Source organism: Cannabis sativa, chromosome 5 (genome assembly GCF_029168945.1).
Source record: "Cannabis sativa cultivar Pink pepper isolate KNU-18-1 chromosome 5, ASM2916894v1, whole genome shotgun sequence".
NCBI lineage: Eukaryota > Viridiplantae > Streptophyta > Magnoliopsida > Rosales > Cannabaceae > Cannabis > Cannabis sativa.
Window position 1 is genome coordinate 783,261 of NC_083605.1, and position 27,568 is coordinate 810,828.

The window sequence follows — 27,568 nt, forward strand, 5'->3', positions numbered from 1 at the left end:
CGGTAACTACTTCAAAGGCCGGTTCTAAGCATAAGCATAGGCGGGTTAGGCTCGCACCTAAGGCCAACTCATTTTGGATAAATATCTTAACTACATTTTGAGAAAGGAGTCGAAAAAAATAGAATATAAACCTTCTGTAAAGAATTACTACATTAAGAATAGTGACTCATAGAGTAAAGCTCATTAATGTCTCAACCACGTAAAAATCCTTCGTATTAAATTTCTTCTAATCATTAAAACATCTCTAATCAAAGTTGTCAAAAATTTCACTCAACAGCCATGATTATTCATATACTAAATTGTACCCCTAAATTTTGTTATTTACCAAATCACTTTTTGAACTTTAACAGTACCAAATCATGCTCTTAAAATTTTCATTCATGTCAAACTTTCTATAGTATAATTAGATATGAGTCCTTAAATCAAACAATCTCAATAGTTTGAGAAATTTTTTTAACAATCTAAAAAGTTTAAAGGACATAATTTAGTATGTGTCAAATTAAGGAACTAAAAATCTAAATTAGCCTAAATTATATTATAATAAATAATATTTAAGTTATTTATTTTATACATAATTTTTAACAATAAATATAATTTAGGATTTTTTTATCAATTTAAAAAATTAATAAGAATTATATTTTTAATCAAAAGATAATTTTATTAATCAAAATAGAACAAGCTATAAGATATCAACAGACCCATGATCTCTATTAAAGAATTAGAAAATTTTCTCCCATCAACAAATAATCCCTTGCATCGCTACTCTAATCAATTTATCATGAGATATCATAAACATTTTTTCCTCAAAAGTATTGGGTAAAAATGATCAATGACTGATTAAATTAGGTAAAATGATTGAATTCTAAGTTGTAGTTTTGTAGAATAAGGCTAAATAGCATTTTGTAAGGCTTAAACATTTCAATAATCCAATAAAAGGTTAAAAAAAAAAGGTTTGAAATTCTTTAAAAAAAAATCCAGGATACAAAGTTTCACAAATTTCCATCAAACTCATAGTCACAGCTAATATAATCAGTTACTATAAAATACACTAAAATAGATAGTCAAATCCAATATCAACCAACAGCCAAGCAAAGCCCTGTGTGTAGTTGTAAGTCATACAAACTCATACTCAACAATAAGGGTTCTCCTAAAGAAATTTATAACAAAAGAGACCACACTCATATATATTTTTAATAATTCTTTCTCTACTAGCGCCAACTCCGCTGCATATTCTTGCTCGATAAAGGATCAACCGCTGCCAGACCGCGCCTGAAAATGGAATCGAGATTAAGCAACAATAGAAGAATTAAACAATAAAGCAAAATGGTTGCATTTATGAATTCTGACATTCTTTTCAAGTAAAGTTTGTTCTAAAGGTAAAATCATCACTTACTGGACGAGGAGATCCTGACCTCGATCTTGATCTTGACCTTGACATTGATCTCGATCTTGATTTTGTTCTTGATCTTGATCTTGGCCTAGAATAAAAAACGAGTGTTTATTCAAGTCACAATTAGGATAGCAGAATGACATACGATGCAGAATTAAACACAATCTTAAATGTCTCTTGAGCGACCAAAAATACCCACCTCGAAGATTTGACGGGAGAAGGCGATCTAGATCTAGACCTAGACATCGATCTCGATCTCGACCTCGATCTAGACCTTGATACTGATGACCGGTCCACAGATTTACTGCCAGCAAAGAAAAGGAGGCATGACTTCCCCATTATATTATACACAACAATTGACGAAGAGAAACAAGGGATGCGAAATGAGAAAGGTTAGTACCTGCGGTTCCTTTTTGGACTTCTGCTCCTGCTGCGGCTTCTACTTACGCTCCTGGAAGGACTGGCTTCAAATTTCCTGACCTGGAAGCAGACAACACAAGCTTTACATGAATATAAGATATACCAATGAACCATTGCTATAATTGGCAAATCAATTTGAAGCATCACAAAAGACTTAAAGCTAAGCTTCTTTTCTTTCTGTTTGGTTTCTGCTGAAGTGAATTAATGCTAAGCTAACAGTTTGTACTTTTTTTTGCTCGATCTAACAGTTTCTAATTTGAAGTTTTGAACAATAAAAAATGGATGAAAGAAGGTGAGGATGCCTTCAAAAGGAGCAAAGTCAATGTCAAATATCAGATGAAGAAATTGTCTAAAGCTGATAGAAAGGTTGAATCATTTTGTAAGGAAAATACATACCCTGATATAAGCTCTTGCCCATGGATTTCTAAATTCAGTATCATCAAGTTTCCGAATCTGGAAAAGAAATGAATGTTAAAATTTATAAAACGGCTGCCAAAATGCATATGAACTACTATCTCCCACATACTTACAGCATATTTCATGTCATCATAATTAGTATAATCCACTAGACCGAAAGTCCCTGAAAATATACAGCAATTCCAAGAGGTAAGTATTCATTTCATTTCATATGATCATATTAACATGTCTGGCAGAAAAAAATTCAATTATTAGAAAGCAAGTTGAGTCAATTTGAACATGCCATTAAAAGCTCAATTAAACAGGAACACGAACGTTACATTTCACAAATAAAATAAACTGCTGAAGCAGACAAAATAAAATGTTTAAACTGCAAGAGAAACCAAATAAGAGTTATACCATCACCATCACGAGAAACCTCAGCAAAACATACATCACCAGCTTTGCGCATATGATCCTGAAACCAATACACCAGAAATATAACCCACGGCAACAAATATATAAAATATCAATACCAAGTTTTCTGTAGAGTTGAAGTATTAATACCATACCTTCAAATCTTGCCATGACGCAGAAGAAGGAAGTCCCCGCACAATAACTGCAACAAAATACACATGAATCAAACAATGAATAACAACCAAGCGAGACTAGAATCAATTGTCAGCTCAGGATCAAACATACTTTCCTATCACATGAAATAGTATTTTGTCATTGATGAGAGTTGATGAGATAAGTACCTCGAAACTCAGAATGCCGAGAGACACCAAAGCGCCCAGTCCCACCGCCACCGCCACTACTACCACCACCGCCACCATAGCCACCTCGACGATCACTAGAAGATGGCCCTCTACCACTGCCACCATGGGCAAGCTCAACCTGCATTATGGAGAAATAAATTAAGAAATAACTACAAAAAAAAAAAAATCAGAATAGCCAAAGCAAGAATACTATCTTACCCTTAAGCGGCAACCATCAAAGTTATACCCATCTCGACCCCTGATTGCATCTTCTGCATCTCGAGAACTCTCAAACTAAAACCAAAACACAAACAAGATAAGCCACATGGAAAATAAATCAGCTTTAACTCTAAATGCATCCAAACTGTGACTGGAAGCATACCTCAACAAAACAATAGCATGGAGGACGAGGTGGTATCTTCAGTTCAACATCTACTATACGACCATACTGCAAAGACAGCAGTAAAGTTTGTTAGCTTGTGGATAATTGAATCACTTCGTGAAATCATTAGACCCTTCTTAACTTCTGCTAATGAATTAATAAATTTTAGATCAAACTCAACAGCACCAAAAGTTTGCACTTTGCAGTAAATAAGTTTAAAACAAACCTTATAGAACAGATCTTCAATTTCCCACTCTCTTATATCTGAGGGCAGGTTGCCGACATAAATAGTGCGAGAAAAGCGGCCACTCATATTTGAAACAAGAAGATTGATTATGCAAGTTTCTCACTGCAAACAGAAAGAAATCTCATAAATGAATATTCTTAAAATTTAAAATACATTGCAGCAACATCCACTATTCTATCCGGTTATCATCACATGTACTGTTTTGTTGATGCTACCAAAAGTAAAGCAAAAACAAAACAATGAAGCAAACCAAGAGAGCAATCCTCGAGGTGAGCCGTGCTCCACAAGCTCCATTGCTCATTTGCTCCAAGATGCTCCAAAGCAATAAATATATTGAAATAAAATTTGATCTCCTCATCCTCTCCAGAATATTAGCAGATGTATGTATAGATCTTCTGAGAGTGAGCAAGAGCAAGAACTCCAATTATAAAAACTAACACCCATAACTCCACATTGAATCTCCCCATCCCTCTCTATACCCCTATGTATGATTGCAATGCTCATATTTGTCCAAGCGCTTGTCATCTATCATAAAGAAACATCCGTGTCATGAGATCAGGCAATATTGGACATATATTTCATGCATGTGCCTACCTTACTCAACCCTCTTTATCAGCATTGAAAAACAACACTGGAACTGGAAAAACTGTTTAAAAATCCCGTAGGATCTCTAGCATGAAGTTATGTCAAGGATCAGGACTGGAATTATCACGTTTTTAATCTCTCAGCAAATACATTTACAATATGAGTGAAAATCAACAAAGAAAATACTGAAACTAGTAGTTCAATTCCAATTTTGCATAACCATTCAAGCATTTACAAGACCAGGCAAGCACCATTGGTCTTAAAAACTTACACATGAATGTAGTTAATAAAAGGTATATTTGGTTGGTAAGAATGAAAATACAGGAATAAGAATGAAAAAAAAAATGCACAACAATTTTTTTTTTAGTTTTTACTCAATCTTGCAATGAAATGGTATTTCCTTCCATTTCAAAATGGAATAGACATACTAGAAAAATGATGGCAAATCATTCCATTGGAATGAATGACATTGTGTCACTACAATACTTTAAAATGCAACTAAACAAAGAAATAGAATGAAAATTGTTTCCATTCCATTCAATTCCATCCCATTTTATTACCTCTAATCAAAAGTTGCCTAAGTTAATTGAGACTTTTTCTTATGCTAAACACTCCTTGCTTGGTACCTATTGTTTCCCTAATTCAAATTAACAAAGGGTGCTATGTAAGAGAAATTCCTACAAGTGAAAAAATTTGGAACATTTTGGCCATGAAAAGTGGCCAATGTTTTCTTCTTGCCAAGTTCTTGTCTACTCATTAACAATATAAAATGGCAAATGTCAACAGATCATTACAAAATTCAATTTCTTTTACTAATGGTGTAAAAGAAAAAGATGAAGATCACGCCAACAAAAAATAATTTGCTATAACTGTTTTCATTCACGATTAACCACTGCCTTCAAGAATTTCTCACACGTTCAAACGCTCATATTTAATTCCATAAGATTTAACAATAAAATAAATAAATAAATAAATCTTTTCGATGAATCAAGAACTCGAAATCCCAGCTTAAATAACTAGCAAATATAACAAGAAACTGCAATTCAAACTCGTAACCAAAACCCTAGCCAAGACATACATAAATGAGCGAGAATTGAGAAACACCGCCGCACCGAATCGGAGATTCCTGGAACCGATTGAAGAATTGGCGAGCCTTTTCTCAAGTGAGAGCACAGTCAGGATGAGAAGTAGCTGCAGAACTCGAGAGAGCTAGGGTTTTCTGGAACAGCCGAAAAAAGTGAGAGAGAAGAGAGAATCTGGAACCGTTTGCGGTGATATAAACTGCAGTTAACTGAATGACAGACAGGTGGCGTTAGAATTAATATGGGCTTGGGCCTGTTTTATACTGGGCTTGGGCTTTTGTGGACGGTAATTAAGGCCCACTATCTAATAGCTCTGTAATGTTATTTTTAATTTTTTTTTGTTTTAATTTATGGTTTGGGTTGTTTCGGTGGTTAGTTGGTCTAGTAAGTTTTATGTGTGTTACTATATAGATTTTAGTTGTGATTTAGGTTGCTTTGTTAGTTGCTAAATGCTATGTAAATTTCTGTAATAATGTAAAAAAAATTACTTTAAATATAAAAATAAAAAAATCTTAAATTATATTATTATATGTTATATTTTCATATAATATTACGTATACTAAAATATTATATACTAATAGTATTTCTCATGAGGGCAACCTTTATACGTGTTAAAATACATACATTATTTAAAAAAATATATTTTTTATTTTCTTTCTCATTCACATAAAATTTGTCACATTTTTCTTACAAAAACACTCTAATGGTTGATAACTCTAAAAGTTGTCCACCATGTATTAAATTAATGATTTTTTAGGTAAAAAAAAAATCTAATAAAAAAAATATCATATGATCATTGTGTATATTGAGCAACACTTCACATAAAATTGGTCATAAAAATTAGACCATATTACATATGTATGTGACAAGACCACTACAATGAATAACTACTATACTAAAGATGCTCTTATGCAACAATGACGTATTATTATTAGTTACATCAACACTTTAGTCGACATAAAATAAAATATTGGTAAAGTTCAGTTAGAGATAATAAAATAGAATGGGTAAATACCATATTGGACCCTCTTTTTTACAAAAGTTACCAATTAGACCCTGTATTTTGTTAAATGATAAAATGGACCCTGTATTTTCTAAAATAGTACAAATAGGACCCTGAATTGATTTTTTGTCAAAATAAAGTTTAATTATAATCCGATCTAAAAGTGCTATGACAAAACTGTTTACATTTTTTGTATCTGTTCGTATTAAGCATTGTCTTCAAGTTGGTTGTATTAAAAAAAAAAAGTTGTCAAAAATTAAGTTCAGGGTCCTATTTTTACGATTTTAGAAAACACAGGGTCCATTTTATCATTTAACAAAACACAAGGTCCAATCTGTAATTTTTGCAAAACACAGGGTCCAAAATGGTATTTACCCAACTAGAATAGAAGAAAAGGAATTAAGGCAAGTAGTGGTAATAGGTGAGGTTAGAATTGTTTGGGCTTGGGCCTTAGCTTTTATACTGGGCTTGGGTTTTCGTGTACTGATAATTAAGGCCCACTATATACCAAAGCTCTGTAACTGCTTCTTCAACTTCTTCTCTCTCCTCTTTCCCACTATTCTAATTCCTAATTAAATCAAAATCAAAAACCCTAGCCATCTCCACCTATATATACAATCCGTATATTTTGCCCTAAAAACCCTTCGCTGTGTCAATCCAGAGGTCAAAGCTGCCGCTTCAAAAGTTTAGGGTTTCAATTCCTCTCTTTTCAGTACAACAATGGCCAGTGAGCTTGCTTGCACTTACGCCACTTTGATTCTCCATGATGATTCAATCCCAATCACTGTAAGACCCATTTCTTATTCAATCTCATTACGATCAAAGTCAATGTTTTTCTTTATTTTCAACTTATTCCTGCAATGCCCAGATCTTGATTTTATTGATCTTGTGATTTAGATTTGGTCTTGTTTTATTTTGTTGTTTGATCATTTCTTGATAAATTTACGTTTTGTGAACTTAAAAGTCTGAGAAGATTGCAACTTTGGTGAAAGCTGGGAATGTAGAAATTGAACCCTACTGGCCTGGCCTTTTTGCTAAGTTGGCTGAGAAGAAAAGCATTGATGACCTTGTTTTGAATGCTGGATCTGGTGGAGCTGCTGGTCCTGCTACCATGGCTGCTCCTTCCGCAGGTTCTGCTGCTCCTGCTGCTGCTGCAGTTGAGGAGAAGAAGAAGGTACACATATCATTGCCCATTATCTTATTTTGCTCTTATCTTTTTCATTTCATGATTGGCCAACTATATAACTCAACCCCATGAATGTTTTTTCAAAAATAATAAGACTTTTATACACTTTAGACATAGAAATTACTTGAATTCTGTTTAGTCTTAGGTCCATTGTTATTGTTATGGTTATTGGGATGTTGGTTGACTACAATAGTAGCCTTTTGACTGCCACTGCCACTGCCACTTTAGGTTGAGCTCAAGTGGTTGTCTGTGTGAGTGAGTAGGGATTTTGGGCTCAAATCTAGCTGGGACTAACTAGAAATGACCAACTTTGTTTTATCAATAATGGTTTCTTTTTGACTTGGCATGGATGTTTAGTCAATTTGCATGAACTCCTTGTTATTAGTTTCGTTTGGTTTCAATGCAGTCTCTACTTGAGGTTGAGCTCAAGTGGTTGTCTATGAGTGAGTGAGTAAAGTTTTGGGGTTCAATCCCAGCTGGGACTAACTAGAAATGACCACGTTTGTGTCATCAAAAACAGTTTCTTTTTGACTTAGTCAATTTGATATGAGCATGGTATTATTAGTTCGGTTTGGTTTCAATGTAAGTAGCTCTACTTATTTGGCTTGCTCTCTTATGGGTTTTGTTTTTTTGATTTTGTATGTGCAGGAAGAGCCAAAGGAAGAGAGTGATGATGATATGGGATTCAGTTTGTTTGACTAATCTTCTCATCAACAATTTGATTCCTTTTTGGTTTTTAGACAAAGTTAGGATTTTGTAAGACTCATGAGACAGTTGGAAATTTTTTACATCAAAGTTTTGGGAAATTTCTTTTTTGAGTTGGGTCATTTTTTGACAGCTTGACATAAACTCTAATTCAATGTCTAAACACTTAAAAGTTTATCTTCTCATTCAAAAATTATCAGTTTTGCTTTATCTTGTTTTGTTTTATTCTTCTTTAATTCAATTACATCAAACCTCTCTAATTTGATGCATACCCAACCTCCCCTACTTTTGGTTGTATTAAATGAAAATATAATAACAAAGCAAATTTATTATTGAAAGGCAATGTTCATTAATCAAAATATTAGACTTCCCGGTCATTACACAAAATGTTCATAGGGATAGATGCTACATCAAGGCACCCAAAGCAGTTATGGGAAAACACTCATCTGGCCACATTGTGTGCTATAAAATTTCTAGTTTTGACAGTAATACAAAATAAACAAGTAATAAAAGAAGAAATGATTCTATTACAAAATAAGAAATAGTTTTCAACTCGGTGAGCAAGTTTGATCACTCGCTTTCTATCAAGATAAATTTATGTCCTTTGCCACTTCAAGAGCCAAGCAAACCGCAGCAGAGCACAAATGATATTAGACTTCATTTCCTTATGATCACCACCCTCTTTAGGAAATTTGGCCAGTTGCTGTTTAGCCCAAGGCTGGAATATGATTCATATCCCATGGTTCCATTTCACCGTTCACGCATGCCCATCTTTCAATATCAACTTTCTGCACCCATAAATTGGAAGTTGAACATATTCATACCACAAATGTTAATATACTAAAATGAACATGTAGAAGGTTTGAACGATCTTATTTCATGTAGAAGGTCTTTAAAATGAACATGTTGCTAGAGACTAAGTAAGGTGCTTTGGGTGCATACGACAAAGTTAGATTTTTCAGATGCTTTATGTGGTGAGGCTGCTGCTGTTTGTCTGGCTCTTGAAGTGGCTAAGGTCAAAGGCCACAACTTTATCCTGGTGGAAAGCGATTCTAAAGTGGTAATCAACTCCTTCAACGACTTAGATCCTAGATAGGAAATTGAGAACTATTCCTTATTTTGTAAAAAAATCTTTTCTTCTTTTGTTGGTTGTTTATTTTGTATTACTGCTAGAACTTGTAATTTTATGGCTCATAATGTGAGCTTTTGACCATAATCAGTTTGGTTGTCTTGCCATCTCGTCTATTCCTATGAACTTATTTTGTAACGACCATGAAGTCTGAAATCTATTTAAATGAACGTTTCTTCAAAAAAAAAAAAAAAAAAAACAATCTTATAAATAAACATGTTACTTTCTGTTTTTTTTTATAAATAAAGAATATTCATGTATATTTTGAAAGTATTGAAGATATTTCGAAAATAATCATAGATAATATACGCATAGGGAATATTGATATTTTTGAGAAATATTTCTAATTTTAGAGTTTAATTAATACAATTTTATACCTTGTATTTTACAAAAGATACCGATCGAACTCTTTATTTTGTTAAATGATAAAATGAACACTGAATTTTTCAAAATGATATAAAATAGAACCCCGAGACCCAAGCTTAATCTTTAATATTTTTTTATAATATAACTAACTAGAAAACAATTTTCAGTAAAAACAGTTTGTAAAAAATATAAATAATTTTATCATAACATTTTTAGATTATATCATTTTGAAAAATACAATATTTAATTTATTAATTTTTACAAAATACAAGTTGGAATTCAAAACGGTATCTACCCAAAAATATATAGCTTCAAAAAGATAACATCATGGAAATATAGGTGGAAAATATCGATTTTTAATTCCTTAGTTTGGATAACATCTTTTGGGTGGATTCTGTCATTGGCATACATAAACTCAAGTGTTGGTTTTCTGTTGACAACACTAATTACAAAATGTGAGCATTATTTATGACATTGGCATGGCATTTAGAGTTCAATTTGTTCACTTGATCAGCATATAAAATTCAGTATATTTCAACTCAAAAACTTCAGGACTATATTCCCATTTCCTATTCCTTTTTTCCTTTTCAATATAATAAGTACAAAGAAAACTATAATTTTTAGTTGATTGAAGAAGACTAACTATACCAATCAAGAAACAAAATTGAAAAAGTAAGTACAAATAGGAAAAGTATAAGGAAGGTCCTACTGCTGCTATTCCTCTGGATAGCTTGAGACAGTTCTTTGTTACCAAGCTCCACATTGTGCGTAGCTTCAACCGCCTGTCCACGCAAGAGAAAGTAGTATGAAATTTCGAAAGCATTATGATATAAATTAACACTGCCCATCTAAAAGTTTTATCATGAGTTGTATAATTAAGCATTATGGTATCTATGTAGCAATTGTTATAGCTTTTTGTTCCTCGAATATTGTAAAATCAACCAACATTCACAACGGTGCAACACATGGGCAGCCTATGGACTAAGTTTATGGTATCGTGAACCTCCGGGCAAAAATTTGAAGTAGAAGTTGTTGTATTTTTCAAAAAACTAAAAGGATATATTGAATAAACATCTTACCTGATCGTATAGTTGTTCTATTTGTTTGGCTTGTTGCAAAACATGAGTAGCCATGAGATGATTTAATGCTGACATTTCGACCATCTTAGTTTCTGTTTCTTGAACCGCATCTAGGAGGCTACTCAGCTCTACCTGCAAATCAGTAACAAAAGCTTCAATTTTTAAGGGAACGTTAAAAACTGAGATTTGAACAACACAAGGCAGACATGATGAAGCACTAAAATAAACACCACTGGTTGGTTGGTCATCACAATGATTACCTGAAGAGCGCGTGTTTCGTCGTCCAAGAGCTGTTGCTTAAGTCTTAGAGGCTCAGGTTGAAATTGTTCAGCTTCTCTAGGCTCAAAATTGTTTGATTGAGATAAATTTTCAGAACTTGGTTTGGCAATTGGTTTAAATTTTCTTCTTGGGGTTGCTCTACTAATGGCTTCTTGGAAGCGTATGGCTCTTAGCTGATCAAACTGTGAGGTAACAGAGTGAAGCTTCTCACTCAAACTCAAAATCTGAAATTATGAAATTAGGTTTAGAAAATAATGATTGACTAAATTACAATATTCATATATGTGGTTTCTAAATACGGTCGAGTAAGATACCATATAAAATGTGAGAAAATCCTATTATAATCGCGACATCACTACTAAGGTGAAGTGAATGATTTCTGCAATTAAGAACACTATAGACATGAACGATCTATAGAATGCAAACTGAATCTTACCACCCCATGTTTGTGTGCTACAGTATCGGCATTTGATTTATTGGTCTGAATGCCAAGCCAGCCCTTTGAAGTTGTTTCTTCATCATTAATGCTGTTTTTTAGAACGTCAATTTGTTCTTGGCATGCTTTTATGAAGGCACCAACCTGCATAAAATTAATTGAATAATTAATTTCATGTTGAACTTTTTCATATTTGTACATTTGAGTACAAACCTACACTACACTCTACAAGGTACACCTGACTTTGTAATTTTGAAAATCTACTTCAAATTGCAATCACAGCTATATTCAAAAGAAAACTAGCCGAACAAAGCACTTTGATATGAACCAATTCCCTTGAGTACCGATTTCAGCAAGAAAAACAATAGAACAATTAACAGTAGCACTAAGAACCAAGGAACTGATATTGCATAGAAAATAGAATTACAGTGAGGAAACCTTAGGGGCATTCGAGAGGTAGTCTCTCCATGATGCAAAGAGTGAACAATCAAACAAAACCGTAATATGACTTACTTCATGCTCAATGCTATCTCTCTCCTGTTCAGTAGTGCGATGTAGATCCACATAATCTTTACGATGTTTTAACATAAATTGTTCCAGTGTTCCAATGCTCTCAAGCTAATTGAGGGGAGAAAAACAAACAAGTCAACACTGAAGCAAAATTTCTAACAATGTCATCAGAGAATAAGCAAAGACAATGATTCACATACTGTTTTCAGGGCACCTCTAGTGAAAGCTGATCTTTGGCGAGGCTTGTGGATGATAAAATTTGCCAAAATGGCCGCCAATTTAGACTGTCAAAGAGCACAAAGCATTAATCATAAGGATTTAACTATAACATAACCATATTATGAGCCATGAATGAATTTAAACAAATCCAAACGCTTTGAAAAACCAAACCTCGTCATATCCCAAAGAAAGAGCAGTGTGCCTTACAGCATCTTTAAAATCCTCAGTCCTATCTCTGACTTTTGACATTCTTGATCATGAAGAAGGTATCTGAGGAAACCAAGTTAGCTGTCAGTATAAATCTAAAAATACTACAATTATCTAAAGTAATAGAAAATTTATGTTGCACTTAAAGATAATTAATAATCGATTAAAGAAAAACTAGTACAATATTTAAACAAATTGGGATTGGCACAAATGATCTCCATAGCCCAATTAGGTCAAATAAATGTAATCTCAACACAGTGGGGCGCTTAAGCCTAGAAATGACAAGCACTAAATGAGATAATAAGACATGTTGACATAAGGAGAAACTATTAGATTACCATTCAACTCCAATGGATGAGAATCCAAGAGCAAAGTATAAGCAAGTACAAAGCGAACAAGGCTCAGGTTGGAGAAGGCAAAACACAGATTCTAAACAAAAACTTAACTTTCAAAACACAGATTAGAAATTTCAATTATATTAAAGTTTCACTCTCATCAACCTGATTCAAAACAATCAAATCCAATGACAAAGCAAGAACTTTCCCATCTCCAAAACTCATTCCATATACAAAGAAATGACCAAAAAAAGTTAATTGCTCAAATTTAGATAGAGCAAAGAACAAAAAGCCTTCTCGCTATACTATATTCTCAGTAAACAATATTAGACTACAGAAAAAACAAATATTCACATAACACAGTCTTTGTTTAGAGATTGATACGCATTGTATAAAAAAACAAAAACATGCAACTGATACAAAAATCAAATACATATATATTTAAGAAAAATTCAGATGTGTGAATTATTTAGGATAACTTCAATCAGACATTTCATCAAGCAATATACATACACAATCTACAAACTTTTTCCTAAAAAAACTATTTCTTCCAATGACAATAAATGCATATCCAATTATGTGCCCCCAATCAAACCAGAGCTAATTACTATACTAATAGCAATAAAACCACCAAACAACCCAAACTTGACTATGATTGAGCATGATTACACAAATCAACCGAATAATCAAAAAAGGTAGATTAACATCATTAGACAATTAAAGAGCGAGCAATGTCGAAAAGACTAGCCTTGATCCAGGAAGAAGAAGAAGATGATTTAGGATTGGAAACCAATCAAGGATATGATATCCATGCCCAGACTGTGAACTAAAAAGTGCAACAATAATCTACAAAGAAATTCCACAAGACAACCAATTTCTCTTCGAATTATCATCACCATTACAGCTACAACAGTACTATTTCTTACATTTCACTAAAATTTTAAGGAATCGAATCAAGCTAACTACTACGAATATGGTACACAACTCACAAGGTTCTCCCCTTATCTTTCCTTGTACAAAACAATACAAATGAAATTGAAATTGAAATTTCAAGAGCATACAACAGATTTTTCCAAAATTTCAGTTGTATAACAGAGAGATCATTACCGTGAACGAACCGGAGGAGGTAAATGCAGATGAGAATTTCGCCGTCAGTGTAGATCGGGTGGAAGAGAGAGAGAGAAGGAAGAGAGAGGATTTGAGTTTGAGGAGAGAGAGAGAGAGAGAGAGAGAGGATCTGTTGTGTAGTTTATGAGAGTTGAAAAATTACAAAAATGCCTACAAAGAAATTGACTTACAAAAATGTCATTTACAAAACCAATTGCAAACATTTTTGTGTTTTTTTTGTAAAATAAAATAAAATGTTATTTTTACCAATTTTAAAAGATAATATAATAATATAATAACAAAAATCTAATTATTTGAAATTTGTTGTTGTATTTGTATATTAAAATTATGATTATATCTATTCTCATAGCAAGACGAATTTTCAGAGAAGGTTCCAAATTATTATAAAAAAAAAAATCAATTTTTAAACCAAAAAAAATAATAATAGTAAAAATAATTTGTTATTTAAATATATTTTTTAAAATATATATCTTCTCTTCTTTTTTTTTTCGGATATATCTTTCCTTTTTTAAATGCAATCGTGAGATTTTTCCTAATCTAATCATATTACAATTTTTTTTTTTTTTGACAAACCTAATCAATGTAATTATATTACAATTAGGACATTTTCGGCTATAAATAACTCGTATAACAACTCCTACCATAATCAAAAATAGAGAAAGAGAGAGAAAAACATTTAAGCAAAGCGATCTACATTATTACTATTATAAGTCTATATTTAACTATATAGTATTCTACTAGTGAGGAAAAAAGTGATTGAGGTACTCCTCTTCTTACTTTCAATCTCTAATATGATTTTCATTCATTACATTTTATTATTGAATTCAAACTTTTCTTCTTTTTGGCAATAATGTTGTTTAGAAAAAGCTTATACAAAAAAATACATACATTACTCTCAGATTAGTTTACACATTTTATATATGTTATGATATGTATTTAATCTCTTATAATAAAAAAGGCATGTGACACACTTAATTTAATTTCAAATGTAACTATTTTAAGGAACTTTATATTTACTAATATTTTTTTAGAAAATTTATCACAGTAACATAAAATTGTTAAATTCGAGAAACCACTTAAGTAAATCCAAAGTAAGAATATTAATCACATCTGATATTGGTTAGATTTTATAAACACATATTTCTCTCTTTTTTTCTATTTGTGTTCTTGCATGCTTTATCAGTTTTGTGCTAAGAAAAGGTAACATAGTAACAAAAATAACTTTACACTAATTTACCATTCCAATTATCTTTAACTTAATAATGTTAATCTCAAATAGGAAACTGATCAGTGGTGGAAAGTAGCTTGGTTTTAAAGATTTGCATATAATGGAGGGAGGCTATCACAAAGCAGATAAGACAGAATTTTCAGAATGCTGGAAAATCTCCTGGAGAACTCCTTATATTATGCGTCTTTCACTCACTGCCGGAATTGGAGGACTTCTTTTTGGATATGACACTGGTAAGTGGATTGGATCCCTCCTAATTAATAACAATGCATGTCTTGCTCAATAATTTTGTATAGAATAATTATTACATAATTTAGTAACAATGTATACATATGAGTGTTGCTAACCTTTGCATTGTGAAAATGAAGACTCTTATTCAAGTAAATATATTCTAAAATGAAGTTTTAATTGATTCTTTGTATTGTGCGGATGTTGCAGGAGTGATTTCTGGGGCTCTCCTTTATATTAGAGAGGAATTTGTAGAAGTAGATAAAAAAGCATGGTTACAGGTGAGCTTAATTTCTCAGTAGAGTAGAGCATTATCTTCTCTCCTAATTATGCTTAGCTCAATTTGTGATTATATTTTCATTTGGTATTTGCAGGAGACTATAGTGAGTATGGCTGTTGCGGGAGCTATACTTGGTCTTTGCGGTTGGTGGTTGGATCAGTGATTATTTTGGTCGTAAAAAGGCACTTCTGCTTGCTGATATAGTGTTCTTTGGTGGAGCAATTGTTATGGCAGTAGCTCCTGCACCGTGGGTGCTTATTGTAGGTAGAATTCTAGTTGGCATTGGAGTTGGAATGGCTTCCATGGCTGCACCACTATACATCTCAGAAAGTTCACCTACTAGAATCAGAGGAGCACTCGTGAGTTCAAACGCATTGTTGATTACAGGTGGACAATTCCTGTCCTACTTGATCAATCTAGCTTTTACAAAGGTATGTCCATATATTTAAGCTTTTAACCGTCTTCAGTGATTGAATACTTGCAAAGAGAATATTCAACTAGGCTTATTAAACGTTTACCTTATCATTTTCTATTTTAGGTTCCTGGAACTTGGCGTTGGATGCTTGGTATTGCAGGACTTCCAGCCTTGATTCAGTTCATTCTCATGTTGTCTCTTCCAGAGTCCCCAAGATGGCTCTTCAGACAGGTAACAAAGTCACCTATAACTGTTTTATTAATGCTATGGTTTAAGTCACAATCAATTCAATTCATATTATTTTTATACAAACATAATTCTAACTTGTGCAAGTTTTCTTTTAATCAGAACAAGATAGATGAGGCCAAGTCTATATTAGAGAAGATCTTTCCTGCTGATGAAGTTGAAAATGAGATGAAGGCCTTGAAGGATTCTGTTGAGGCAGAAAAAGCTATTGAAGGAGAACTCGGTGATGGATTTCTTCCAAAATTGAAGAGTGCTCTTCGAAGTAAAGTAGTCCGTAGAGCACTTCTTGCAGGCATTACTGTACAACTCGTCCAGCAATTCGTAGGCATTAACACTGTCTTATATTACAGTCCTACTATTGTTCAATTTGCTGGATTTGCATCCAGACAAACTGCTTTAGCACTTTCCTTGGTAACTTCTGGTCTTAATTTTGTTGGCTCCATCATAAGTATGGGCTTTGTGGACAAGTATGGAAGGAGAAAGTTCATGCTTGTGTCTCTTGTCGGTATCATTGCATGCCTTGTGGCCTTAGGAGCAGTGTTTTTCCAGGCTGCTGCAACCGCTCCTGCGGTTAGCAACTTAGAAACCATGCACTTCGGTAGAAACACCACATGCCCAGCTTACCTCTCAGCCCCTAAATCTCAGTCATGGAACTGCATGTCATGTTTGAAAGCACCAGATTGCGCCTTACGTGCACGACGGTGGAAATGGGAGTAAGCTTTAATCTTGAACGTCTCTTAATTTATTTTGTAGCTAATTTATGTTCAAAGTTAACTCACTTCGTTTTGTTTTTTGGTTTGTCATGAACGGCTTCATCCCTGGAGCTTGTTTGTTGTGAGTAATGATATTAGAAGCACATGTCGCATGGAAAAGAGAACATGGTACACGAGAAGGTTGTCCAAGCAAGTTTGGATTCTTGGCAGTAGCATTTCTAGGCCTCTATATTATATGCTATTCACCTGGGATGGGCAGTGTTCCATGGCTAGTAAACTCAGAGATATATCCTCTAAAATACAGAGGGATTGGTGGAGGTATTGCTGCAGTATGTAATTGGTCGGCTAATCTGTTAGTTAGCGAAACTTTTTTAACTCTTACTAATGCTTTGGGCTCCGCTTGGACTTTTATTCTATTTGCGGGATTATCTTTCATTGGCTTTATTGCCATTTACTTTGTTGTTCCTGAGACTAAGGGACTTTCATTTGAGGAGGTTGAGAAAATGCTTGAGAAGGGATTCAAACCAAAGGGAATTTGTTTCAAAGGGATCAAAGACGAGATAGATGAGGAGAATGTGTCGTCTTCATCTGTCTAGAATGTCTTCATAACACAATCTTTCATAGTATATTTAGTCTTTTTAGTGTGTATTCTAAATTTTAGGGTTTAATATTGTTTCATATTTTTAGAGCTCTCTTTAGAGCATCTTTAATAGAAGAGTAGTGTTATAAAAGTGGTGTATATGTATTTTTTAGTCTATGTTTATAAAATTGAACACCAATAATAATGTATAATGTGATCCAAATTATTAAATTTGACACATGCTAGAAATTGTATCAAATTTGACACAATATAGCACATATCAAATTTTACAACACAATAAATATCATTTTTTTTATTTATTCATTTGTCACTCATTATAATTAAAAAAAAAATTGTACTTTTATTTATAAATTTAATATATATTTTTTTATTTACTTTTAATAAAAATTTAATATTTTTATTCATTTTTTTTATTAAAATAAGATTAAATGTCATTTTAGACCTTGTGTTTTGTAAAAATTATTAATTAGACACTCTATTATATTAAATAACAAATTGGACCATGTATTTTCAAAATAGTACCAAATAGTATTATGAACTGATCTTTTGTCAAAATAAAACTAATAATAGGTGGTCTAGAGGTGTTATTGCAAAATTAATTACATTTTATGCATATGTTCATGTTAAAAATTATCTTCAAGTTGATTATATTTAAAACTGTTTAAAATTGAGCTCATCATCCTATTTGTATCATTTTAGAAAATGCAATGTCCAAATTATCATTTAACAAAAAAGATGTTCCAATTGATAACTTTTGGAATAATATTTGAAAGGTTTGTATTATAAAAATAAAAATTCTTGTTCTATCATGTTCCTACTTCGCTTATGGCTTTGGTATTAAAAGGTTTGTATCATAAAAACAAATTTTTCGGTTCTATTAAGTCTTCGAAAAAAAAGACTCCTTTCTGTGAAAGAATATTTTGTGGGGTAAAGAATTATTTCACGAGGGGGCATTTAGAGAGTGGGAGATGAGAACGATATTGCTATTTATAAAGAAGCTTGGGTTCCGTTGTCTGCTTAATCTTTGGTGTTGTCACCTAACATCTTCTGGATAGGTAGTGTGGTGGCGCAATTAAAGTTCACCTTAGTGATGAGATCTTTTTTTAAGGTATTTTTCTTTTTGTATAAAATGTATAATTTACACCCACTTCTACCTAAAAAATTCATCTTTCTAGCATTATGAAAAAACTCATATATAAATGCTTTCAATAAAAAAAAATACATATATAAACAAAATTTATGAAAACAAATTTAAAATTAAATTAAGAAATGATAAAGAAAAATTGAGAAAAAGTATTATCTCCAAAATTTTGAAAAATCTATCTATCTTTAGATTCTTTACATATAAATATTAAATGTTGGGTGCCAATATACATGGTTTATGACTCCCAAATAAAATTGGGGGATTTTCCATTTCAAAAAAAAAAAAAAAAGAAATTGGAGATTAATGACTTTTCATAATACAGACGATAAATTGTATTTTTTTTTTGAGAGAGTGATTTGAATCACACTACGATAATTGTTGACGTGGAGGAACGTCCAGTCAACAAGCTAATTGTCTAGTCAAAGATATACAAAGTCAAAATATGAATCACTATAAGCAAAGCAACTTATATAAGACCAAGTTATCTGAGAAATTAAGACAAAATAACTTGAGATCACCTTCAAGAGGCATCCGATATAACCAACTAATTGGACCAAAACTATCTACAAAATAAATAAATATAAGAAGGTGGATTAGCATACTATACAATGATGATATTACAAATTTATAAATTAAAGATAAAACACAATTATGATTTTGACGAGAGAATTTATCTTTTCTTTTTTTTCACTCAACATGTCATAATTATACAAAATCTAATTTGTTATGTCCAACTATTAGAGCAAAATCTTCCAAGGTAGAAATGTACTAGTCAATTAAACGTGCACCATACATAAGATTTGAGAGATTAATTAAATGTAATAAATGGATGAGAAAAAAATATTTCACTGCCTTTTAGAGAAATTACGATAATTTACCAAAAAAATTGGAAGAAATCCAAACCAACCTGAAAAAATAAGGAGAGGGAAGCTTTGTGATTTAAATTTTGGAGCAGAGCTTCTGTTTTTATTTGGAAAATGAATATAATGTTAATAATACCCTTATATAACTAAGGGTATTTTAAATACTAAAAAATAATAAAGGCCATTTGCTATATTATTTTTAAAAATAGACATTTAGCTTCAGTAAAAAGGGATAAAGGTCATTTACCACTATTTCTCTATATAAAAATTTAAATAAAAGAGTTACGCGTGTTGTTTGAACCCTATTTTCAACATGTTAAATTTTTTTAAAAAATTTAAAATTTTACAAAATATTTTAAATAACTACAACATACACACTTATAAAAAAAAATTAAATTAAAAAATTTTCTCAAATACCATACATCGAGAATACTTTTTTAGAATTTTTCTAATTTATCTATTTTTGCTATAAACATTTTCATTATTACAACCCACCGACCTTTATCTCTATCTTTTTTCTTTACCCATTTTGTTAAATAAAATAAACCAACCTTTATCGTCAACATTTTTTCCTTCCAAGAAAAAAGTTGCAAATCATAGTATTAGTACTATCTAGTATCTAGTAACTTACTAACTTTTCATAAGAACATTCATAACGCAACACGTGTCACCAATTCCAAGCTTTTACTAGTTTACGCGGCGACTACTCCACTGGGACCCACTTACAGCTAATCAAACAACCCTGCCACGTCATCACAGTTATACATTCGTCTGGTACACTCTACTACTGCCACCTCATCACTTTCCAGAACTTTCTCTCTCTTTCCTCTTCTCCCTTTAAATGCTTTCCTTTCTTCATTTTCAAAATCACAAATTCAAAAATTCAAAATTACAAAACTACCCTACATTTTCCCACTTCCCAAACAGAAAATTTTCCCTTCAATCACGATGATGTCGATGTTCAGCTACTTCGATGTTCTATTGGGCGATGCATCCACCGCTAAAGGATTCTCTTCTTCGTCTTCGTCTTCATCTTCGTCTGCTGTGAAGAACAAGAGAGAAAACAGTATCAAAAACGGTGATCGTCGTTCTGAGAATTCGGCCACATCGCTGCCGGAGAATGTTTCGACGACGGCGACAACTCGCCGGGATCATCAGAAGAGATCGCCGAGGTTTGCGCCGGAGATCGATGGTGTTCATTGTTTCGAAACTATTCTCCCTTATTGATCTGTCTCTCTATATATATTTGTATTTTTTTTTGTATAACTGTATATTCGAGTGTATATGAATAACTATATTCTTTTTGGTAAATAATTTAAAGTATTTGTTCATTACAAATTGTTTTTTTTCTAATTGATCTCTGTAATTTTCATTCAAAGAAAAAGAAGAAGAAAAAAATTCTTTGTAATTCTGATATTTCAGAATGAAAACGACATTACGACACTATAATTTGTGAACGACATTCTTAAATTAACTTTGCAATTTGAATGGTCTTTCCATTTATTCTAAAATAGAATAGTCAATTCTACTAAAATAGTGAAATTGTTATAAATATTATTAATTATGTGATGTCTAAATTTTTTATTTATTATCATTAATTGTAATTAACATTACTCTTTTCTTAGTTTTCCTTTCTTAATATCTCACTATGTATAAATAGGGGTTCACCCCATTAGAATAAAGAACTCAGAAATTCTCATTCACTTTCTCTTTCTCTCTTCATCTTTTTTTTCTTTCTTCTCATCTACTTTATATTATGCACGAGTCTCTGCCTAAGCATGAGTCTCTTCTTAAGATCTAATGTAAGTATTTTGTTAAAATTCTTGAATTGTTTCAAAGTCACGATACACTAAATATATATTATATATTATATATGTATGTATATATTTTTATATATTTATTATTGATTCATATATATATATACATATTATGTACTTATCATTCATAATATTTATAATATATATTTGCTTATGATATGATAGAGAAAATCTATATAAATTATATATATATCTAGAAAGATTATGTATCATCGATAAAATATTGCATATATCTTGAAGATTATGCATCATCGATAAAATATTGCATATATCCTGAAGATTATGCATCATCGATAAAATATTGCATATATCCTGAAGATAATGCATCATCGATAAAATATTGCATATATCCTGAAGATTATGCATCCTCGATAAAATATCGCATATATCCTGATGATTATGCGTTTTCAATAAAATCTTGCATATATCCTAAAGATTATGCAAATGTAATATTCATTATATAGTTGATGGATATATAATGAAAGATATGAATACATATTTATATATATGTTCTTGTATTCTTTGAGGACAATGAAAAGTAATCTAATATCGATATAGATTTTGACAAACATTTCCTGAAGTAAATGTTTTATATTTATCGAAGAAAAAAATGATTGTATTTATGTGAATACAACTAAAGAATCATTAAAAATGATTATTATTGATGCAATTTTATAGTGGGTTTTGAATACCCAAAAAGAATATTAAGAAAATTGCATTGAAACATCAAAGTATAAGAATAACAGTGAGCATGACTAATGTTATTTAAATACATGAGACATGTATTTATTGTTCATCATTCGCTGCAGAGAATGATACGAATTGAATTCAACTACTTTTAAAGATTGTTTGTATTAGTCATGTTATTATACATTGTTATTACTTGCAATGTTGGAAATTATTGCATGTGACATATATTAAAGATCAAATTTTTGCATACATCTTGGAGATTATGCAAAAATTGTATTCATATATTCTTTGAAATATTGTTAAAGAAATTGTTGAGTAATTTCTTTTTATATATGAACAAGTAATAAATTTTTAAGAAATTTATAATAATGTTCTACTTGTTCAACGTCATTCCCCGAAGTGAATGTAATGATTTTAAATAATCAATGGCATTGTTTGCTACTCAAATATTTCCAGAAGAAATTGGAAACAACCAAAAGATGAAATACCACACACAATCAAAGTGCATGAAATCTATATATCATGTGTGGAATTGAATAATAGTGGTCGCGTACCTGTAGTACGGACACACTTATAATCAAGATAAAAGTATACTTGATTATTTAATAGAATGTAAATTGTACAAACTTATTGTACATTTAGAATATTTAAATATCATTACCTAAAGAGAATGAATAGACATGAAATTCTATTTCAAAGAATATAGATTTCACATATATTGGTAATGCCAGAAGCAAATTAATATATACATATTTTATTATTTCTTGAAATCAATAGTTTCAAACTATTGTTGGCACAGGATATGTATATATATAGTTACTATATAATTCAGTTTGCATATTCCCAAAAGTGGATATATAATTTACTAACATTTGTTAGTGATCCAATATAATCAAAGTGATAAAGAATCACAAAATGATTATTTGAAAAGCTTCCTGAAGAAGTCTTACATACAATTGCTACTTGGAGTAGTAAAATATATTTATATGTACCTAGATGTATAACTTTTATCTAGTTATAAAAGTGATAAGAAATAACTTATTATATGTACTGGTTGTACATTTAAATATATAATATATCAAGTCATGATAATTAGACTGATGAATAGTCTATTAATAAATTAGATGACTTGTTAAAAAGATACCAGAAAAAATGAATGATATATTATGGTTATATCTATTTGACCATTACAATAACATGGTTAACTTTTTCTTCTCTGTAATTCTGATATTTCAGAATGAAAACGACATTCATAGAAAAAGAATAAAAACGACACTATAATTTGTGAACGACATTCTTAAATTAACTTTGCAATTTGAATGGTCTTTCCATCTATTCTAAAATAGAATAGTCAATTCTACTAAAATAGTCAAATGATATTTTAATACTTTTAAAGGAAAATTAAGAGACCAAATATTTTTCTACCAACTAAATACGCTTCAAAAAAAAATATATGTTATTAGTTTTCCTTATCATGTTTTAATTATGTGATACAAATTACAAATACATTCCCACATTAGATAAAAATGAAAAATTTCTCAATTTTTTCTCTTATATTTTGAGAAATATCGTTACTTATTAAAATAAAATAAAATAATAATAATTTAGGTCAATTATATAATCTCTTGTGTGTATAAGGTAGAATTATAATTAGTAAATTTTATATAAATTCTTATTCAATGGAATGTAAAAAAATCATCCATTCACTACAACAAAAACTGTTGTATTGTGCTCAATAAATACTAATTGATCAAACTGTATAATGGATAATCTCAAATTTCTCATTCTCCAAAGCTAAATTACTAAATTAGTTTAACTCTGTTTTATATGGAATCAATTAATTGGTTGGTTAACATGTAAATAAATTTGAGCACTATATAAGGTACCTTCTAATGTTATATGTACTATACTAATTCTAATCTTTATATTTCAATGTAATTAAATTGCTAATTACTCGTAAATTATCACACATCATGAAAAGAAGCTTGTGTGTGCTCTTTAAGTATAATCAATGAACAATGCACTATGAAATTGGACACTATAAGATGCCTTGTAACAATGTTATATACTCACTTGACTCCTCAATTTCTTGAACCCCAAAATGGGTTGTTATGTTCACCTCTATTCATTTTCAATAAAAAAATTTGTATCATTCTTGATGGATATTTCATATTGTTTCATTTCTATGTTTCTGGTACCATTGTGTTATTTTCATGTTTTCAATAATTTTATCTTTGAAGGTCCTATCTCTTACCAATTTTCTGATGACAGGATCTAATTTAGTAGACAATAGTTTTTAAAGGTTTAATTTGCTTCTAGATATAAGATTTACATGTGTTGAATTATTTCAATGTCTCTTCACGTTTTTACTTATTTTTTAAATCAGTCATTGCAACAGTTTTAATGGATAAGCTAGGAAGTAAAATTCTCTTTCAGTAGAGCTTCATTGGCATGGTAATTAATTTCTTACTGTAATTGTAACCCTTTATCTTTCTCCATGAAGCTGCAATTTATGTGATTCACAATTGGTAGAACAAGCTACCTACCACCTAAAGGAGAGCACACCATAACACTCAATGGTTGTAAGTTTTGAAAATTCTTAATTTCATGTTGCAACTTGTGCAGTAAGTTTTTGTACATTTACTATATGAATTAATAGTGACTAATTAAATGAATTAATAGTGACTAATCATTCAAATTAATAATTTTGTGCAGTGATTTCTACCAAAGAGCATGAAACAAGATTATTGCAAAAAGGGTCAAGATTGTTGCTAGGAGCTTAGGTCTCTTGGAGATTGAGGATTTAAGTTTAGATACATGTATCAATATTTATTAGTTTCTTTCACAAATATTTTGTTTTTTATACTACTATGGTTGTAAACTTGTAATGGCACTCTTTATTACTTTGAATAAAAATATATTTTATTGTAATAATAATTTTTTATAAATAGAAAGAAAAAGTATTATTGTAAATCATGTGAAAAATAGTATTGTGAAAATTAAAAGAATAATGATGCTTTAATCTTATGAACAAGATAAAATAATACACAAAATTAGAGTATAGTATATTCAATAATACTTACATTGTAAGTGACATAACATATTTTGAATGCTAAAATAATAATAATATTTTAATTTTATAAAAATAATATCATAATACACAAGAAGTATTATTAATTATTCAATAATACTTTCATTATAAGTGAAAAAAATGTATGGATTTTTACACTTGGTATCTTTTTTTGCCATTTTTTTACATTTTTATTTTTATTCGGTTATTTAAACATTTTTCAAAAAGTTATTTTTCAATATTATATTTTAAAAAGTTTGATAATTACACAAATACTTATGCATGCTTATGTCATAGGTTTTCTCCAATAGGTGGAAGAGATGGAGTGTAATATTGGAGAAAACCTATGACATAAGCATGCATAGGTATTTGTGTAATTATCAAACTTTTTAAAATATAATATTGAAAAATAATTTTTTAAAAAATGTTTAAATAACTCAATAAAGATAAAAATGTAAAAAAATAGCAAAAAAAGATACCAAGTGTAAAAATCCCAAAAATAAATGTGACTATATAAGTAGATTTAATAGTTTGTCCTTTAGTCAAAATATCTTTTTTTAAAAAAATTAAAATAATTAAATAACAAGATTTTACATATTTAATTTAAAATTAAAAATATAGTATCTATATCTCATATATAAAGTTGTGTTTGTCTCATGTTTTCTCTTAGCTTCAATCTTTCATTTCCACTACTTTTCTTGATTCACAAGTTATGTTCATATTCCTTTGCTTTACTCTAATAATTTCTTCATAAAGTCATTAATTATATATTGAAAGAAGATTATTAATTAACTCTCTCTATCTCCTTCTAATAATTTTCATCTTAATTAATTTCTAATGGCTTCAATGGCTGCTAGTACAATATCTATAACTCTCCCTATTGTGGCTGCTGCTCTTGGTCTTTACTTATGTGATAAAGGCCACCCCAAGACTAATAAAAAGGTAATAAATAACCAAAGAATCATTTATTTATTTATTTTTTTTTTGAATAATCTAAGGAATTAATCAAGTACTTGTGATGTTCAGGAATCTGGAGATGAGATTCGAAATACTGTGTCTAGATCAAGAACAATGGAGGTTAAGAGTACTAATAGGATTCCAAAGTTTGCTCCTCAATTTGATGGGTTGGATTGTTTTGAGACTTTTGTTGCTTGATATATTGATATCATGTATGTATGGTGTTTAATATTAGGAACATCTATATGTGTATAACTATATGTAATTTTTTTAAGATTTATCATTAGAGATAGAAATTAAACTTTAATATATGTGATTATGCTGTTATTTATTCACAGGTTCAACTCTCTATACTTAATTTGAATTGATTATATCATGATTGACTCTCTTGTTCATCATAACCCTCTTATTATGTTTATTAATGAATTGGCAAGAAATTCATATGAAAGAAAACATATGATTCAAGTTGAGAAGAGATAGAGAAAGAACAATGGAAATTCTGTAAGAGAAAGCACTGTGAAAATGAAAATAGTATAAAATAATATTGGGTAATTAGTATGTACCCTTATGAATTAAATTGGCAAGAAATTCAGTAAGAAAATGCATTGTGAAATTCTGAAATATTTTTATCTAATTTTTAAGTATTTACAACAGTACACAAGTGTCTTATATTATTCTAAGGACAAAGAATCTGTGTGTTCACAATCTCTTTCTCACATTTGAAAATCTTCTTGCCACCCCAAATATAACTGCCTTTGTTAACAGTCCTTTGTCAAAAGTGCAAGCAAAGATTATAGCCCCCCCAAGAATTAGTAGCTTCGGTATATTTCTACCCTGCGGTTTTTCAGATAAAGTATCTACTCGAGTCTCTGATGAATCGCCGTTACCATCATCATTGTCGCCATCTACCAACATTGCTCTCATGTAATCGGGATTGATTTTGCTGTTGATATTAGCCATAAAAGCCTGTCGAGAGAGTGAGATTCCTGATGCTCTTTCTTTCTGATATGCCCTGAAACCGGTGTCCATGTTTTTGACAGTACCCCACATTCCTTTCTTCACTCCAATCTTAGCGATTTCCCATGGAATTCCCATGTCTTCGTGATGGAAGAGCAGCACTTCACAGGCGGTAAGCTGACCGTCACCACTCATTGATTCCACTGCTTCAAAAAACATAGAGACAAGAGGTTATAACAGTGATTGATCAAAGTGTTAGAATACTGTAAACTCTGAATATAGCCCTAATTAATTCAAGAGAATCAAACAATAAGATTAAGGAATAGCGGAAGCGTACCGGAGTCCATAGAATCGACCTTTAAATGATCTTTATTAGTATGATCTTCCAATTTGCATCAAAACCTTTCTCTGAAAGTTTTTCTCTTGGTGATGGGGATACAAGAGTTCTGTAAAATTATTGATACGATGCAAAATGGGGACCCATACCTGTTATATTACCAACTGTTACAACAGTTGG

General features: G+C 30.9%; 5 protein-coding genes and 1 pseudogene across 11 annotated transcripts; 4 read left to right on the forward strand and 2 right to left on the reverse strand.

Moving 5' to 3' along the window:
• Positions 1 to 937: 937 nt before the first annotated feature.
• LOC115716841 (serine/arginine-rich splicing factor SR34A) lies at positions 938 to 5,466 on the reverse strand. Of its 5 annotated transcripts, none has more exons than XM_030645746.2 (14): positions 5,291 to 5,466; positions 3,844 to 4,118; positions 3,573 to 3,695; positions 3,347 to 3,412; positions 3,184 to 3,258; positions 2,965 to 3,103; positions 2,779 to 2,825; positions 2,627 to 2,684; positions 2,341 to 2,390; positions 2,207 to 2,263; positions 1,791 to 1,870; positions 1,590 to 1,694; positions 1,394 to 1,478; positions 938 to 1,269 (listed from the first exon to the last, which is right to left on the reverse strand). In XM_030645746.2, the coding sequence occupies exons 3-14, from the start codon at positions 3,657 to 3,659 to the stop codon at positions 1,249 to 1,251; spliced, it is 870 nt and encodes a 289-aa protein (XP_030501606.2). In that variant the 5' UTR covers positions 3,660 to 3,695; positions 3,844 to 4,118; positions 5,291 to 5,466; the 3' UTR covers positions 938 to 1,248. The 5 variants fall into 5 exon arrangements, with proteins under 5 accessions (XP_030501606.2, XP_030501605.2, XP_030501607.2 ...); XM_030645745.2 differs by having other exon boundaries at positions 5,257 to 5,466; XM_030645747.2 differs by lacking the exon at positions 3,844 to 4,118 and having other exon boundaries at positions 5,291 to 5,449.
• A 1,350-nt stretch (positions 5,467 to 6,816) lies between these two features.
• On the forward strand, positions 6,817 to 8,364 carry LOC115717348 (large ribosomal subunit protein P1). The gene is made up of 3 exons (XM_030646318.2): positions 6,817 to 7,049; positions 7,228 to 7,437; positions 8,098 to 8,364. The coding sequence occupies exons 1-3, from the start codon at positions 6,984 to 6,986 to the stop codon at positions 8,149 to 8,151; spliced, it is 330 nt and encodes a 109-aa protein (XP_030502178.1). The 5' UTR covers positions 6,817 to 6,983; the 3' UTR covers positions 8,152 to 8,364.
• A 1,728-nt stretch (positions 8,365 to 10,092) lies between these two features.
• Positions 10,093 to 13,963, reverse strand: LOC133037721 (syntaxin-81-like). 3 transcript variants are annotated; one of them, XM_061115140.1, is made up of 8 exons: positions 13,822 to 13,963; positions 12,344 to 12,442; positions 12,154 to 12,237; positions 11,957 to 12,061; positions 11,444 to 11,587; positions 10,989 to 11,231; positions 10,729 to 10,860; positions 10,093 to 10,431 (listed from the first exon to the last, which is right to left on the reverse strand). In XM_061115140.1, exons 2-8 carry the CDS (start codon positions 12,419 to 12,421, stop codon positions 10,288 to 10,290), a joined length of 930 nt encoding a protein of 309 aa, XP_060971123.1. In that variant the 5' UTR covers positions 12,422 to 12,442; positions 13,822 to 13,963; the 3' UTR covers positions 10,093 to 10,287. The 3 variants fall into 3 exon arrangements, with proteins under 3 accessions (XP_060971123.1, XP_060971125.1, XP_060971124.1); XM_061115142.1 differs by having other exon boundaries at positions 12,168 to 12,237; positions 13,822 to 13,936; XM_061115141.1 differs by lacking the exon at positions 13,822 to 13,963 and adding an exon at positions 12,718 to 12,741.
• A 1,152-nt stretch (positions 13,964 to 15,115) lies between these two features.
• On the forward strand, positions 15,116 to 16,956 carry LOC133038039 (inositol transporter 4-like; annotated as a pseudogene).
• A 124-nt stretch (positions 16,957 to 17,080) lies between these two features.
• Positions 17,081 to 17,628, forward strand: LOC133038040 (inositol transporter 4-like). Its single transcript, XM_061116015.1, has one exon. The coding sequence runs from the start codon at positions 17,081 to 17,083 to the stop codon at positions 17,546 to 17,548; it is 468 nt and encodes a 155-aa protein (XP_060971998.1). The 3' UTR covers positions 17,549 to 17,628.
• Positions 17,629 to 20,431: 2,803 nt separating this feature from the next.
• On the forward strand, positions 20,432 to 20,898 carry LOC133037715 (uncharacterized). The gene has a single exon (XM_061115120.1). The coding sequence runs from the start codon at positions 20,509 to 20,511 to the stop codon at positions 20,785 to 20,787; it is 279 nt and encodes a 92-aa protein (XP_060971103.1). The 5' UTR covers positions 20,432 to 20,508; the 3' UTR covers positions 20,788 to 20,898.
• Positions 20,899 to 27,568: the final 6,670 nt, after the last annotated feature.